The sequence below is a fragment of the Macaca thibetana genome, chromosome 1 (genome assembly GCF_024542745.1).
Source record: "Macaca thibetana thibetana isolate TM-01 chromosome 1, ASM2454274v1, whole genome shotgun sequence".
Taxonomy (NCBI): domain Eukaryota; kingdom Metazoa; phylum Chordata; class Mammalia; order Primates; family Cercopithecidae; genus Macaca; species Macaca thibetana.
This window is the reverse complement of record NC_065578.1, coordinates 156,063,524-156,081,011: the sequence shown is the minus strand read 5'-3', so window position 1 is coordinate 156,081,011 and position 17,488 is coordinate 156,063,524. Positions and strand designations below refer to the sequence as shown.

The 17,488-nt window shown below is 39.2% G+C and overlaps 2 protein-coding genes across 3 annotated transcripts in view; one reads left to right on the top strand and one right to left on the bottom strand.

Moving 5' to 3' along the window:
* The first annotated feature begins 4,347 nt into the window (after nt 1-4,347).
* The window catches only part of PFKFB2 (6-phosphofructo-2-kinase/fructose-2,6-biphosphatase 2), a 39,643-nt gene continuing 26,502 nt past the window's right edge, over nt 4,348-17,488 (top strand). The window contains exon 1 of one of the 2 annotated variants that reach the window (XM_050781983.1): nt 4,348-4,470. The gene's annotated coding sequence lies outside the window, so the exon portion shown is untranslated. Of the gene's footprint in view, nt 4,471-13,979; nt 14,134-17,488 lie in introns of those variants that run through there. The other variant, XM_050781957.1, reaches the window with a different exon arrangement.
* Nucleotides 8,478-15,715, bottom strand: YOD1 (YOD1 deubiquitinase). Its single transcript, XM_050782043.1, has 2 exons — nt 15,211-15,715; nt 8,478-14,239 (listed from the first exon to the last, which is right to left on the bottom strand). Exons 1-2 carry the CDS (start codon nt 15,551-15,553, stop codon nt 13,536-13,538), a joined length of 1,047 nt encoding a protein of 348 aa, XP_050638000.1. The 5' UTR covers nt 15,554-15,715; the 3' UTR covers nt 8,478-13,535.

The following is a 17,488-nucleotide window of genomic DNA, read 5'->3' as shown; positions in this document are numbered from 1 at the left end:
TAAGGTCACCAATTAGCATCAGAGAATTCTGCGAGAAACACCAAATCTTAATGTGTTCAAAATTGTAGTTACATTGTCCATGTCCATACCCCTCAAATGTCCTCTCTCCTCTATCCCCATCCCAGCTAATTGCATCACCACACTTCTTCTCACCCAGGCTCGAGAATACTTCACAGTTATTCTCAAATACCTCCTGTGAGATAGCTTTCATACCTCTTTCCAATTCTTTATCCTCCCTAGTCTGGTTCAGATTTTCACTGTCAGTGAGATCATGGACCACTAGAGATGGAGGAGGCTACAGAAATTACTTGTTACCCCTCTTCCATTTTACAGACACACATCTGAGTAGTCATTCCTCCTCTTAAAATACTTCGATGGGTCTTCATGGCATTCAGGATGAACTTCAGAGTCCCTGTTATGACATAAAAAGACCTTCATGAGCTGGCCCTACATGCTTCTCCTAGCCTATCTTCATTTATATTCTGGACTACAGCCACATCCACTGTTTCTGAAACTGCTGTGCTTCTGGGCCTTTGCCCATGCAGTACACTCTTCTTGGATCTCTTTCCACCCTTGGCATCCTGGCTTAGTCTTATGCTTCCTTCAGGGTTCAGCTTAAGCATGACCTTCTTTTGGAATAGAATATTAGGTGCAGCTTCACTGTAGTCTCTTAACACAATGTACACATCTGTATGTTCAACCCACTAGGATATAACTGTCCTCTTTCTCTCCCTGTAAATTTCAGATTCATGAAAGGCACTAATTTTTTTTCTATATATTACTTTTCTTTTCTATTGTAATAGTTATATATTAATGTCAAAACTGCTGATAAACTCTTTGGCAACTGAACTCCTTAAGAAACTTGCCCTAAAAAGTTTATTCTTCATGATCAAGCTGAAAGATAATCCTTCTACTACTACAATTTTACTTGTATTGTTTTTTTTCCCGATTCTTGTCCTTTGACATGCTATTAAACTCTGCGTTGCTCTTAGAAGTAATGAGCATTGGCTCATTAGGATTGTTTTCAGAGGCTTTTGACCTTTTGATGTCATGAATATGTCTATCAATCTAAGATGCCTATGAAGGCCCTGAGTTGATGATGCTTCACACTGCAGTGATTGAACACATATCTAGTGATGGGATGACTGATTTCCTTTATCTTTCTTATAACAAAATGCTCCTACCATTCTTCATGTTCTTTACTAACTATTATGGATATCTAAAAATTAATAAGAAATATCAGGATTAATAGAATTTATAAAGAATTGTAGCTTATAGCAAATATTCAAATAGTGGAAATGTCAGGTAACTTTATTAGATTCTGTTTGGATCTCCTAGGAAGCTCCCAACAGCTCTACACAGAATCACTTGTTGAAATTCCCAATCTAATTTTTTATTTTTTGCTTTCCAAATTTGTTATTTCTTAGAACATTCTTCATTAAATTTGCATGAAATGCATACTCAGTATACATTTATTAATATTTATTTTATTTGCTATAATGACTCATTATTAACAGTAGACAGGGCCATGGAATACACACTTAACCACATGGTATGTTAGTCAATTTGCATTGCTATAAAGGAATACCTGAGACCTAGTAATTTATAAAGAAAAGAGGTTCGGCTGGGCATGGTGGCTCATGCCTAAAATTCCAGCACTTTGGATGGCCAAGGCAGGGGGATTGCTTGAGCTCAGGAGTTCGAGACCAGCCTGGGCAACATGACAAAACCCTGTCTCTATTAAAAGTACAAAAATTAGCCAGGCATGATGGTGCGTGCCTGTAGTCCCAGCTACTCATGGGGTTGAGGTGAAAGGATGGCTTGAGACTGGGAGATCAAGGCTGCAGTGAGCCATGATTGTGCCACTGCGCTCCAGCCTTGGTGACAGAGCAAGACCCTGTCTTAAAAAAAAAAACAAAAAAAGAAAAGAGATTTTTTTGCTCATGGTTCTGCAGACTGTACAAGCATGGTGCCAGCATCTGCTAAGCTTCTGGTGAGAGTCTCAGGGAGCTTCATAACAGAAGGCAAAGGGAGAGCCGGCAGTGTCACACGGTGAAAGAGGGAGCAAGAAAGAGGAAGGAGGTGTTAACATGCATACGCTGTATACATTTATTAATATTTCTTTTATTTGCTATAATGACTCATTATTAACAGTAGATAGGGCCATGGAATATACACTTACCACATAGTGTGTTAGTCCATTTGCATTGCTGTAAAGGAATACCTGAGACCTAGTAATTTATACAGAAAAGAGGTATGGCTGGGCATGATCTCATGTGAGAACTTAGAACTTACCCATTACAAAAGGACAGCACCAAGACATTCATGAGGGATCTGTTCCCATGACCCAAACACCTCCCACTAGGTCCACCTCCAACTTTGGAGGTCACATTTCAACATGAGATTTGGAGGGGACAGAACATTCACACTATATCACATGCCAACAGCTCTAAGCAAGGCAGACTGAATAGACTGTAACCACTTGTCTCCTACCTGCTGGTTTCTTGGTTCCCAGAAATGTCACCTTTAATGGTCAACTCCACATATCAGCATTTCCTGCTGTTGCTTTTGATTTGGTGTTACTGGATTCCTTGGAGTCACTAACATCTTCATGTTGATCACATAACAGGCAGATTGGTACCGCTATAAATTCATGAGTAACAACCTCAAATGGGTACTCTATACTGCAGGCAATTACTACTTTTCTCTAGGAAGCTGCATTTCCCATTTTCTGAGACCACTCTTTTTCTCTCTCCATAACTGTCCACATCTCTTTCACTCCAGTTTGATATAACAACTTTGTCATCAATTTTGAAAGCTTCAGTAAGACAACAGTAGTCAAGAGGCAGGAATGCCACATTCGCATCCCCAAATTTACAAACCTACCTTCCTTTGCACCATTTTCTTCTTTTTCTCTGTTGGTCCAACAACAGCAAAACGTTTTTCCTATAAAACCCCGTCATCCACGTGTGTTCTGAATCTCATCTCACCAGCTCTATCCCTGCAACCTTCTCTCCTGCATCGTCATTTTGACCTTTCTCCTAAAATAATTCCCACATGTGTGGGAGTCATCACATCCCACACATAAGTGCAAAACCCCCATCATCACACTTACGAACTACAAAAGGATCTTTTTTTTTTTTTTTTTGAGGATGGAGTCTCGCTCTGTTGCCCAGGCTGGAGTGCAGTGGCTGGATCTCAGCTCACTGCAAGCTCCGCCTCCTGGGTTCACGCCATTCTCCTGCCTCAGCCTCCCTAGTAGCTGGGACTATAGGCGCCCGCCACCTTGCCCGGCTAATTTTTTGTATCTTTTAGTAGAGATGGGGTTTCACCGTGTTAGCCAGCATGGTCTTGATCTCCTGACCTCGAGATCCACCCGTCTCGGCCTCCCAAAGTGCTGGGATTACAGGCTTGAGCCACCGCTCCCGGCCAAAAGGATCTTATGGGACTTGCATTTTTATTTCTTTGTAGTGTTGTTTTTTTTTCGCCTCCAAATTATACCCACCACCTAGAGAAGTTCCTGGCATGACATTAGCATTCAAAAATGTTTATTCAATGAATTAATATTATCTCAATCTTGAGGTATTTGACACCATATTTTGCAATAAGTAAAAGCTCAATAAGGATTTGTTAAACCATTTAACACTTTTCAGAGATAAATTATTACCTTAGCTTTTCCTAGCCAAATTCAAGATCATTTTCTTGGTCTTCGTTGTAAGAGTAAGAAAAATAAGGCTAGATCTTTGGATGTTAAAGGATGAACCTAATGAGAGGGTGACTTTGGCAGTATGTCAACATAATGCAAAATCTGCTCCTTAGTTTTGTAGGTTTAAAAACTCAAATTGATCAATTTACTCCATAATATTAATGCTCTGGGAGAAGTAACTCAATCCAATAAAATTCGTTAGAGAAAGAGTTATCAACCCCAATACAAAACAGTTAAGTCATAGTGGAAGAAAGTTTGGAATTCCAGCAACTGTAAAATTTTGTCCATAATTAGGAAGAGTAATTTTATGAAATGTCCTACATAATAGACGCTAAAAATAGATTATTATTCCATAAAAAGGACATTTCTATTTAATTCAATATAAATATCCAACAGAATGGAAATGAACTGTGTTAGAAAAATATTCACGGTTACTTGATAAAGTGCCTTTTCCTATTGGACAGTTCTAAATAAACCCTGACAAATTCTTACTAAACCCTTCTTTCCTCCATTGTTGACAGAAAAATTATTACCTCATTTGTTTCATACCTGATATTTCCAAGATTACATCTTTTAAAAAAAAAAAACCCCACAATTTTATGGTAGTTGTTTATTGATTATCATAGGAAAGGTGCTGCTGATGACTTCGACTTCCAGGAATGCTGGACTGGGTAATTCAGACAAACTCTCCTGCCGTTTGCAGTGGAGAGCCAAAAAGATAGTGAAGAATTTGGCCAGCATTAAGGACACAGGCCTGGATCAAGGTGAGGACAGAGGTCTGGTGTGTTGTGTCCGACATTTGAGGCCAGCCACTTTTCCTCTGGAGACATTTGTCTATTCCAAAATGAGTGGCTGAGATGCTGAGAGGCTGAGTGGTACTTCTGACAGCTTAAGACAACAAGGAGAACAGGCATTGGAGTTCAGGGTCCACCAATGAATGTGCTCTAGTGAGCCACGCTCACTGCAGGTTGGGACCTCAGAGAGTTGCACCACAGGAGTGAGAATGAACTCTTCCAACACTGGCGTGGGGACTAGCTGTGCTGGACTTACGTAAGTTATGGTGATGTCTATGCACTCTGTGAGATAGGTAAGGGTTATTGAGAATAATTTTGTCTACATTTTGTACTTAACTTCGGTATTGATTTCAAACCTGACTCCTGAGTCAGCAACAACTGCAAACAACTCCAGATTAATAGCTTTTTGGCTTAATGTATGATTTAACAGGGCCATCTTTAGGGTTTTAGAACACGGCCAAGTCATTATGACATCTACTCCAATACCTCAGGATTCACTAATGAAGTCCTCCAATTGAACACAGAGAAATGCCATAGGAATAAGATGAGAAAACTTCACTTCGTGTAAGGAAGGAATTCTAGGAGGTCAGAAGGGCAGAGAAGTTAAAAGAGTGGCAGCTGCTAAAGCAAAGAGAGAGAAGGCTATTCATTCTCTGAGAGCTATTAATAGTTTCTTAGGAATTCTTGAATTCATTTTATGAGGAAATCATAAAAGTTTCAGTGAGCTTAGGGGAATATGTTTGTGCCTTGTTTTCATCTGGTAAACATCCTCAAAATTTATAAACAAAATAGAGACAAAGATAATCCAAGTCAAAACAAAATAGAAAATATATTTGAAATGCCTGCTTTTCTGTTCTTGAATGTCTCATTCAGGCTTAGAGATGTAAGATAAGCATAGATACTTACCCATCCAGTAATTATACACTTTGCCAAATACGTAAGTCCTGCTTTGTAGCCTTCGCCACATAACTAAGAGCACAAGTCACTCTTTTTCTAAGCTCTAATGGAATGGTAAAGAGGACAGAAAAAAAGGTTTTCTTTTTGTAGTTATAACTAGCATTTAAAACGCTTTTTTTTTTTTTCTCTGAGATGGAATCTCGCTCTGTTGCCCAGGCTGGAGTGCAGTGGGGCGATCTCGGCTCATTGCAAGCTCCGCCTCCTGGGTGCACGCCATTCTCCTGCCTCAGTCTCCCAAGTAGCTGGGACTACAGGCACCCGCCACCACACCCGGCTAATTTTTTGTATTTTTAGTAGAGATGGGGTTTCACCGTATTAGCCAGGATGGTCTCGATCTCCTGACCTTGTGATCCACCTGCCTTGGCCTCCCAAAGAGCTGGGATTACAGGCGTGAGACACTGCACCTGGCCAGATATATGTTTTTTTAAATTATACTTTAAGTTCTGGGATACATATGCAGAATGTGCAATTTTGTTACATAGGTATACATGTGCCATGGTGGTTTGCTGCACCTATCAACCCGTCATCTACATTAGTTATTTCTCCTAATGCTATCCCTCCCCTTACACCCCACCCCCTGACAGGCCCTGGTGTGTGATGTTCCCCTTCCTGTGCCCATATGTTCTCATTGTTCAACTCCCAATTATGAGTGAGAACACATGGTGTTTGGTTTTCTGTTCTTGTGTTAGTTTGCTGAGAATGATGGTTTCCAGCTTCATCCATGTCCCTGCAAAGGACATGAACTCATTCTTTTTTATGGCTGCATAGTATTCCATGGTATACATGTGCCACATTTCTTTATCCAATCTATCATTGATGGGCATTTGGGTTGGTTCCAAGTCTTTGCTATTGTGAATAGTGCTGCAATAAACATGTGTGCATGTGTCTTTATAGTAGAATGATTTAAATCCTTTTGGTATATACCCAGTAATGGGATTGTTGGTCAAATGGTATTTCTAGTTCTAGATCCTTGAAGAATCGCCACACTGTATTCCACAATCGTTGAACTAGTTTACACTCCCACCAACAGTGTAAAACATCCCTATTTCCCCACATTCTCCCCAACATCTGTAAAACAGATTTTTTTTTTAAGATGATAGGGACCTAATGACTTCTAGCACTATTTCTCATTATGCAAAAGACTACCTCCATTACTATTTTTTTAATATTATAGCTTCCCTTTTCATTCTTGTTAGGTTTTCAATGTAAGTTTATTTTGCAACAATATCCATCCTTTTTTAGTCTGAATTCTTTCCTCTAGGACCTCAGAGAATAAATCTAATTCATCTTTTATACATTTCCCAAAATTTGAAGTTAGCTATCATGTCAATCTCTTTTTCTTCCCCCCTTATTTCGTCAGCCTCCACGATGGCCATCAAACCTGTTTTTCACCACATTTTACAGGTAAAACCCACATCCAAACCTCCAATGCAACATGACCAACATTAAGACTATTGCGGTTGGGCACGGTGGCTCACACCTGTAATTCCAGCACTTTGGGAGGCCGAGGCGGGTGGTTCACGAGGTCAGGAGATCAAGACCATCCTGGCTAACATGGTGAAACCCCGTCTCTACTAAAAATACAAAAAATTAGCTGGGTGTGGTGGCGGGCGCCTGTAGTCCCAGCGACTTGGGAGGCTGAGGCTGGAAAATGGTGTGAACCCAGGAGGTGGAGCTTGCAGTGAGCCGAGATTGCCCCACAGCACTCCAGTCTGGGCGACACAGCAACACTCTGTCTCAAAAAAAAAAAAAAAAAAAAAAAAGACTATTGCTTCCTTTTCCTGCTCTTTCAAGTACTAAGATGTAGCTATTTTTGCAACCTAAGCCATAGCACTCTATTGGGATCAGAATTAGAATTAAGTACCATTGCTACATCTTTTGTCAAAACAACTATAAAGCCAGGTTTTCCCTCATGCTGAATTCACATAATGGATTGTTTAGAACTCAAGGGCAGGACTTCACATTTAGGAATATTCAATGTTAGGCGTTTTTGGCTTGTTGAGATTTTTGAATTGTCATTCATTGTTCTATAAGTCTTCTCTGGCTTTACATTATCTGTAAATTTAATGACTATAAGTGGTTAGTGAAAATGAATTGCATGAGGCTAAGGACATAAAACTGGTATAAGCCATAAGAGATCTCTTGCAAGTTGATTAAAGGTTCATTTAAACAACCATAGTGATAGGCACGATTCCAAAACTTTTTTTTTTTTTTTTAAATCATGCATTAGTATCGCCTGGGGGCTTATTAAAATTGATTGTTGGGTCTCACCAATTTCTGATTTCCTTCTGAGCATTTGCATTTCTAACAAGTTCCCAGGTAATGTGATGACCAACTTTGAGAACTATTGCTTTATGGGCACAATTAACTATTCAATAAGCTTCCATCACACAACCCAAGCAATTCTTTATGAACCTTGTAATGTGAGGTTTGGCTTGACTTATTCTTATGTTGGATGTATGCTGACCCCCAGAGATATATTTTATGCTGCTGTGCAATTTGATTAGATATTATTAGTTCCACTTCCTTAATTTTTAAGCTTTCAATGTGAAAGAATGGGTAAGTAGTTTCGTTTAGGTAGGGAACCTGAACTCTGGCCAATTCTAATAGCCACAGTGTTGCTTCAAATACATGTTTAAATGTTGACACTACCAAAGATGAAATAAACCCTACCATAGTGATGTTGCTATTTTCAAACAGATTAAGTTCACAAAGATTGCAGTCTATTATAAAAGAAATATTAAGCCTTTCCACATTGACAATTTGTCAGCAACAAATATTGAATTACAACTTGCAGGATTTGATTTAGAAAAAAATTTAGTCAATGAATGGGAATTTCAAATGCCTTTCGGCGTTAAGGAGAAATACCTTAGTTTCTCCTATCTCATTCACTGAGTCCGCCTAAATGGTGATATTAGGCAGATTTTGGTAAAGATGCAGTAAGCTTTTGATAACATGTATATTGAGTAAAATAGCTGTTCACTGGCCCTCTGCCCTGATCCCAAAATAAACTCAAAACAACGTTTTCACTTCATTTATTCCTTTGAAACAAGTCACTTAATACAGCATTTAGATATTCAAAGTCATACACCTCATAAATAAAATCAATGCATCTTAATGACAATGGCAAAATCACGTAAGAGTTGTAGAAAATGAAGTTAGACATCTTCCAGGTAGCAGCAGTGCATTACTTCAAAAAATGCTGGCAAATAGGCAAAACATTTTTAAAACAAGAAAACACTGTCCATCTTAAGAAAAAATATTTTCTTATGCTGTTTTGCCCATCCCTATTTTTTCGTCATATTCTAAAGCTCTAATTTGACAGTCTTGTGGTTTTATTTTTGCATCAGGAACCTGTCTCTACTGAATACAGAAATTATAGGAATATTGTTGTTCTCTAACCCTTTTCACAAGCTATTCATATTCATTCTGTAATTAGGCTGAATTTAAATTTTTTTCAAGGAAAAATACTACTCTGCTAAGTACATATTTCCTGTAAACAGCTGGAGTCCTGAATGGCACCAATGTGACTGGAAAACTGATAAAAATTAGGTCCCCTGGTCCTTTAGGTAACTTACGGGCTAATTACATAGCCTATACCAGTTTATAAAGTAGAGTCGTAATCACAGTAGAAATTCTGAGCCTAAGATTATCCTTTCTGTTTACCTACAACTTAATCAAATTATATCTTCACTATTCCTAAACTCCTGTATGTTGGTTAGTACTTTTAAAAACATAAGTATAAAAGGGCATCATGGCAAAATGCTTATAATTCATGGTTTCATACTTTAATGACAAGCTTTTTCACCTATGGCCATGCTATATTCTATGATAAGAAATGGGGAAGAAGGGTTGAGTTGACACAAAGGCATTGCTTTAAAAATGTTTGGAAAAGCATAATTCATGACTAGGAATGCATCTATTTGACAATCTCTTCTTTTTCAGTGGTACTTTGTCCTCTTGGCCCTTTTCTCCCTTCACTCTACCATGAGGGGGTTACCAACCTCCTTTAAATGTATGTGAATCAAGACCTAAATTAGCACCCTACAATTCAACATCAATAATAATTTTAAGTCAAATATTCAAAGCACTGTAAGCAAAATGCTAGCTAATTTTGAGAAAAATAAACACTCTCCCACACCAGGGACATTTAATATTCTTTTTATGTTGAATGACATGTGCTGAAATACTGTAACACTTCATAACAAAACAGCTTTAGTTAATAAACTAGCTTATTCAAATCGAGTGTTTCACTTTGGACTTAAAATGATGTCACTTGTATATGACACTTTTAAGGCTTCTGACTCAAAAATCAGTTTCCTTAAAATAAGTCTGCTTGGAAACAAACAAGTTTTAAGGATCAAATCTTTTAGAAATTATCAGTCATCTTTGCACTACAAGGACAATTTTGAATACTGCATTGTACAATGAATACAAGATATTCACATTATAATAACATTTTTAATGCTAGAGCACAGACCATGCTCCTAATAGTTACTGAAATTGAGTTCTACTGTTATCAAAACACCAGAATGCTGTGCCATTAGATACACTCTATACTGATGGCAATCTTTGATTAAGAAGAGCTGATGGATAGCAGCTCAAAAATTGTACTTTAATGTCCTTAATTAGATCCCTAGAGGGCCAACATGTAAACTTTTATTCCATATTTTTGTTAAAGTGCTGCAAACAAATTAAATGTGTCTTAACACATGAAAGAACGTAATTCTTAGTATGTTTAGGAAGGTCACCTGATTCGTCAAAAAAAAAAAAAAAAAAAATCGCTGTTGCTTAATCTTGCATACTTCCCATTCCCTTTTTTTTCAAAAAGATGTAAGAAAACTATGTTTAGCTTAGGGCAACTTGCAACACCCACGTTTTAATCCCTACACAGAAGGAATAAACTGGAGAAGCAAGTTAGGCATGGGCATTTGGGGCCACAGACAAATTAGATAGATAATATAATGTTAGTTAATTCCTGATTATTATTTTGCTGGGACTTCATGGAATAATCAAGTGGCATGACTACATTAGTTGTTAAAAACAGGGTCAAACTGACCAGCAGTCAAGCTTCAAGGGTACTACCTGACTATGCTAATTTCATGGGAAACAATGAAGAAATCAACCACAAACCATTAGCAAAAGATGTAACACACTAATATCTTCGCTTGGCTAACACATCACAAAATTTCCAGGTATATTCAATTTTCGCTTCTGAAATCACTTTATTCAGGAGTGAATCTTCATAGCACTACACCTGACTTTAATCCAAAGAAGAGTAAAAGAAAGGAAGAAGGGTGGGGTGGGAAAGTGAGGTCTTTATTCACTTTGCCACTGATATAAACTGTCCTCATTTTAATTTACAAAAAAAAAAAAACCTCCCCTATGGCAGGCAAAAACTGAATGAATAGGAAGAAGGATTTCACTCTGCTCTAGTACAAAACTTAAAGACATTTAATCCTCCTGAAAGTTGTAAGTCCACAGATTTTCAAAATTCCCAAGATGAGAATTTACTCCCTTTAATAACTAATTTCAAGAGTTTAATAAGCACAGTAAAAAATGAAAAAACAAACAACAACAACAACAACAAAAAACCCCTGTAAATTCTGTGAGGCTTTAAAGCTTGAGTTTAGAATGAGGAAAGGTTTAGGTTTTTAATGCTCAATAACTAAATCAGATGGTCCGCAAATAAAGCTTCATCTTGAATTTTCCATGATCAGAACACTAAAGTACTAGTGCTAAATTTCAGCAGATTAAAGTCATTTTTGAAAGGAATTTGACAGAGTATCTGTGTCCAACTGGTAAATGGACAACCTACATGACAGATAAAATAGAATGAAATAAGATCCCCTGAATAAATACTTGACACTTAATATGTAAACAAAGCACTTACAATGAAGGGGTTTAATTTTCCTTTCCATTTGTTAAATTTACCCACTGTAGAAAATATATACTGAATTTTAAAGTGACAGAAACTTATGTTGGAACATATCAAAACATACAACAGAAACATATCAAAACATGCCTGGCACAGTATAAATTACTCAATAAATATTTGTTGCATGAATAAACTTCTACATCTAAAGCTGCAGTAAGCAAATGTCAACTTTGTCTCCTGAAGTAGCAAAGAAAGGAAGGTAAGCATTCTGACTAACGATGCATAAAGCTCAATTTGATAATTGTTATCTAGTGGTATATTCTTAATTTACAGTTTTAAATTTAATATTTTCTGGGAGAAATAAAAAAGATACAAAACCAAAACCATCTAGACCAGATGAGAGTCAGGTGTGGAGAGATTTTCAATCCTATTAATTTGAACATATTATGATTGCCAAACATTAAGTATCATAAGTTTATCAGTGCTATTTTTAAGGCTCAGTAAAATAGAAAACTAAACACTTTTAAGTTATACTGATCATAACAGCTTATATTGTCTAAAATAACTATGCACACAAAAGGTACTCAAGAAATGTCATCTGACAATTTCAAACATACTTTGTGAATTGTCCCTTAAAAGTACTTTTCTCCTATATTGTTCAAATGTTCCTTAATTTTATATGGCCACCTTCACCAAGTGAAAGTGCTAAAAGTAAATGTTAATTTTAAAACATTTGCTAGGAAGATATGCTGAAAAAGATCCAAGTGCTTTAAAGTATACCACTGATTTTCTAAGTGAGATACTTAATAAAAAATGAGACCAAAATAACAAAACTTCACAACATTAAGCCTCTTCACATTATATGAGATAATACATAACAAATTATAATTTAGCATCCCTGATCAGAATAATTAAGAGGTAGAAAACTTTATCTGGAAGATCTTGTAGTGAAGCTAAGTTTTAGAGGGTGTGCCTTGCGGATTAGTCCACGAAGCAAATGGCTACACATCTAGTATTAGGAAGAAGCAGAATTCTGAGAAAGCTGCATAAGGCAAGGATTTACAATTTTTCCTATTTTGGAAGTGAAACAAATTCATTCAACAGTATTACTCCAATTACTTTAAAACTTCAAAAATCAAAGTAAAAGATTGCAGACAAGCAAAGTGCTAATTTGCAGAAATGTGAAATTATTTAAAATAACTTTAGTGGAGGGATAAGGCTAGCACAAAAGCAAACACTGTTTAGGTGTGCAAAAAATCTTACAAAAACCAACCCAAAGCAGAGCATTATTACTTGAAAAAAATTTTTTGGAGGAAGTGCTCTTAACAAAAAGCTGAGAAAATTAAATCCCCCCAGACAAATCTTTATGCAAATGAAGAAAAAACTGAGGACTCAAATTTCAAGGAATTTCCAATTTAAAAAAATACCCTGCTTAACTTTAAAATGTTATCCAATGTGACAAAGAGCAGTACATGAATTGCATTAAAACACGAGGCCAACGGTCTTTTAAAGCTTCAGAAAGCTGCTCAGGCACCTTTTCCCTCATACATTCTACTTTTTATACACTAGAGATCTTAAACAGGGCACAATCAGTTCCTGTTTTGTGATAACATTCTCAAGGATGAGACTCATCCCTGTAAAAATTGCTTGTGATGTACTTATCAGTGGTTAAGCACACATTTATAAAGTGTACCAAATTGCAATATAAAATCAGTTTGGACAATTCTGAGTATCTTCATTTGATGAATCAATTCATAATTTAGAAACTTAACTGATTCAGAGTTTTTAAAAAGACTCGGTTACTGGAGACACTGTGGTAAATGTCCAGTGGACTCACAGGAGGCCTTCCACATTACCCAAAATGTGATGCTTTCTTCTACAAGTTAAAGCTGCTGGGTGCTAGTTTATAATACTCAATCTCAATCTTCAGGTCAGTGTCAGTAGGTGGCAAGGATCACCTATTCTGTCACTCCAGCAGAAAGAGGCATGTATGTACAGTTTACCACTGTAGACACACATCTGTAAACTTGCACACTAATTTTAATCTTAACAAGGAATTTCAGTGTCTTAGTGGTTTTAAGTCAAAAGGATGGTTCAAGCATTGTGTCCTTTGTTCTTTAGGGTTACGACAGCTTATTGGAAAACCCAGAGCCTTCTGGATCTGTGAGGTAGTAGACTTCAACCCTCATTCATGCATAGATCACACTTCTCCAAAGTTGGTATGGCCTGTCTCCTTGGCATGTTCCCTTGCTTCTGCTTGTCCAGTTAATCCTTTCTGACATACCATGCATCTCAGGGTGAAGCGGTTGACATCAGTAAACTGTCTCCTTCTTCTAGCTTCATCTGCTAATTCCAGTGCTTGTACAAGAACAATATCATCATTAGAGGAGAAAATGGTCAGAGGAGGTGTATCTGGATCAGGGAAGTTACGCTGAAGTGGATCATAGTGGATGCCATCATAAATAAGCAGAACCCTTTTAGTATATCCTGCATCTTCCCCAAAACGATCAATTCTTACTGTCTGTGTATCCACTACACATATTTCACATTGGTAAAACTTGGACAAAATCGATATCTCTATTGCTCCTCCCCAAGTGTCATCCCTTTTGATCCAGTCACAGTACTCTTGATTTGTTTTTCCCAGTATTGCCTCACTATAGAAGTCCGGATCGCTTGCTACAATTTGTGCTATGAGGCGTCTCATCTCAGGGGCACAAGCTGGATTCAAGACTCCTCCTTCGACGACATAGTACACACTGGTAAAGAGGCAAGAATTGTCTGCTGGGACCACGGTTCTGGTAAGCACAGGCAAAGTTTCCCTGACGTAACTAGAAGCACCACGTTTAGTAAATGCAGGTGAACTTTTGGGCCTGGTTTGGTCTTCTTCAACGATCAGCATGTCACCTGTTAAAAATAAAACAAATCCCGATCTGCAGAGAAATTATAGAAGAAACCGAGTGTTCACTAGCCAAGTCTGTAAATTACAAACTGAAGGAGTTAAAGCATAAACTGGAGTTATTAAAGAGAAGACAGCTTTGCAAATAAGTTACCAGTAACAATCTTTGTTCACTGAATTTTCATAAAGATGAAAAAAGAACAAAGAACAAAGACACTTCAGGTTGCATCCCAATTTAGTGAAGCGGTCTGGAGTAAACAACTTTAAGCTTACCTAAAAAGATACATTTCAAAAACAAAATTTCCTTTCCTTATACAGTATTTTACAGAAGGTGCTCACTACAGAGTAGGCCGCTAGGGGGGTCTCCTTCTCTGGGAACTTATCTACTCTGAGTGTTTACAGCGTCCTTGATACAGCAACTGAAAGCTTTTAATTATAAACACTGATGTTCAAGTTTTGATATGGCACAAAAATAACTGCTACTGGTTAGAAATTGAAAGGGCTTTCAGTGGGTGTTTAAAAGCTGACTCGAAAATGAGTATGCCTGTCAAACGAAGTATCTATGAAGGGGATTGCAAAAATGAACCAAGAAAAAAAAAATCCTGCATCCTTGAGATCTCATCGATGATACAGGGGAAAAGAGACATAAGGACAGAGAAAATAGGCCCTACTTCTTCATATTTTTGTGGACGCCGACGGAAAACAAAATGGGATAGTTTCAAAGCCGAGCAGAAAGCGGATTGGGGAAGGGGGACTTCAAGCCTTTGGGTTCCCTTTCAACCCTGTGTCAAGACAGGGAGTTGCTAGACACTTGCCCCGGCCCCCGTCAGAGTTCTCTGTTCTTTGATCTATCCTCGACCCCTGGCCTCAAAGTCCCCCGCCGACCCACAGCCACCTTGCCTTGACTAGTGTTCTGTTCTCTCTCACGCCCCCCTCCGTCCTCCCGGGACTTTCCCTGGCCCCTGCCCTGATTCCTTACCAGATTGGATGGGCAAGTCTTCCAGAATGGTATCCCCATTGCTGAGATCCAGGCACTCGGGAGGGTATCCGACGAGGATTCGCTGACCGCCGGGGGCGATCCCGGTGATGGCGGCAATTTGGCTCTGGAGTTCCCGCACCCGGGTCCGGCTGGACAGCCCCTGCAAAACATGGGTGCCGTCCTTGGCCTTGCAGCGGAGCCGCCACATCGTGTCGGTCCGGCTGCCCACAGGCCAGACACCCGCGGGACCAGCTTTGGTCCCGGCAGCCGGTTGAGCGATGCCGCCGGGGTAACCAGGCGCCGGGTGGACTCCAAAATGGCGACCTTTAGCGGGGCCAAACATCGCGAGAAGTTGCGGGTTGTTACAGTTCTCGCGACGCTTCGGCGCGGCTTCTGCCTTAAGCGCGAACTCTTTTAAAGTGACAACTGATTTTTCCCCCACCCTCAGAACGAAGATGTAAACCTCCGTATTCCTAAAGGACAACGGGTCTTGCTACTTGTAGAGCGAGTGAGGTGCCCTCCGCGTCGGTAGCATATATGCTTAAGAAAAGAGGGCGGGGGAAGGAGTTCCTTAATGAAGCTCTGGAGCTTGGAATGTGACCTTGCACTTAGTGAGGTCGGAAATTATTAAATTGGGGCTTCCACGCTACACCCAGACTACATTAGGAGAAACACAATCATAGTTCACAACGCAAACGAATGCCAGGAATGGTCACTGAGTCAAAGGACCAGTCAAAAACAATTATACTTGTGACTAGACTCGTGGCTGCATTAAACATTGACTCATTGAGGTTCCAGGGGCCAAAGGACTGGCCTTTCTGCCTCCCTGGGACTGCTTGAAAACGTCTATTTGCCACATCAGAAAGCACAGTATGAGGTCAGCATCTGGGCCCAGGGCAGCTGCCTCATTCAGGTGGTGGCAGTGTAAGGAGGAGTCATGTAGTGCGTGTCATCAGATTCCAGTTCAGTTCCTGGGCATGCAAATATGAAGACTTCATTCCTGCCTTCATTGTAACAAGTATTGATTGCAGTTGGGAGACAGGGTGGGGTGTGAGACACACAGCCACTGAATTTCAAAGCAACGTGATAATGCTAGATTATGTGTACCTTTTCAACCGTGTGTGCCTAGAACCCAGGACTGTGAATCGCAAATAAAAAATGTTCAACAAATACTTGCTGAAAGAATAAAGACAGAGTTGTATAGACATAGAGAGGGCAACTAGAGCACTCTGGGAGTTGTAAAAAGTCTCAAAGAGGAGATAACTGTTTGAACTTTTGGAAGAATGAGTTTAATTCCCAGGCGAAGGAGGAATAAAGACATCCCTGAATTTATATGTCTATTTTCCAAGAAATCTATACTCATTGTTCTTTATCCAGCCGGTATCCAGACAGCAAGTCCCACTTGTCTAGAGTGTGTTTATCAAGCATCAAACGGGCCCACTGGGGCAACTATGAAAAGTGTAGTTCACTTGGTCCAAACTCACCTCCACTGTAAAAGACTTTGCTTCTGAATAAATGATATGTAATGTTTCTATCTTTTCACATCTTTCATGACTCAATTTTTTTCTGCTGGTGCAATTTTCCTCCTTGGTTCTTCAAGACACTACAACAGATGATACAGCCTGAGTTGGGAGGTAGGTAGGAGGGAAGGTAGGAGCGGTTAGAAGTCCACTGGGGTGGCCGGGCGCGGTGGCTCACACCTGTAATCCCAGCACTTTGGGAGGCCGAGGCGGGTGAATCACCCGAGGTCAGAAGTTCGAGACCAGCCTCATCAATATGGAGAAATCCTGTCTCTACTAAAAATACAAAATAAGGGGGGCGTAGTGGCGCATGCCTGTAATCCTAGATACTCGGAGGCTGGAGAATCGCTTGAACCCGGGAGGCAAAGGTTGCGGTGAGCCAAGATCGTGCCATTTCTCTCCAGCCTGGGCAACAAGAGCAAAACTCCATCTCAAAAAAAGAAAAAAAAAATTCCACTGGGGTGTATGGGTGGGTCCAGGGAAGCTTCTGGTTCAACGATGAGAGTGGTTGAGTTTCTTAGGTTACAGCGTCTGACCTGTGGAACGGGGTATGTATACACCCTAAGGCATAATTAGCTCAAGTGTTGTGGTAGTTTATTCTAGCAAAAACATCTTTAAAGCTTACGTTCCCTTTTATGGATCAATTGAGGTTCTGTTGGGATTCAGTAATGAGAGCGTTAATCTTTGCAGCATTTTCTCATCACTCAAAGGGCACACCCCCTCTCAAGGCGCCTACTGAATAGTCCACTCTCGCGAGA

What these genes read in the sequence shown, in the direction of transcription:
- YOD1 (XM_050782043.1), bottom strand. Translation starts at nt 15,553, where the DNA reads ATGTTTGGCCCCGCTAAAGGTCGCCATTTTGGAGTCCACCCGGCGCCT. An exon ending in AGACTTGCCCATCCAATCTG is followed by an intron (nt 14,240 to 15,210) that starts GTAAGGAATCAG and finishes TATTTTTAACAG; the next exon opens with GTGACATGCTGATCGTTGAA.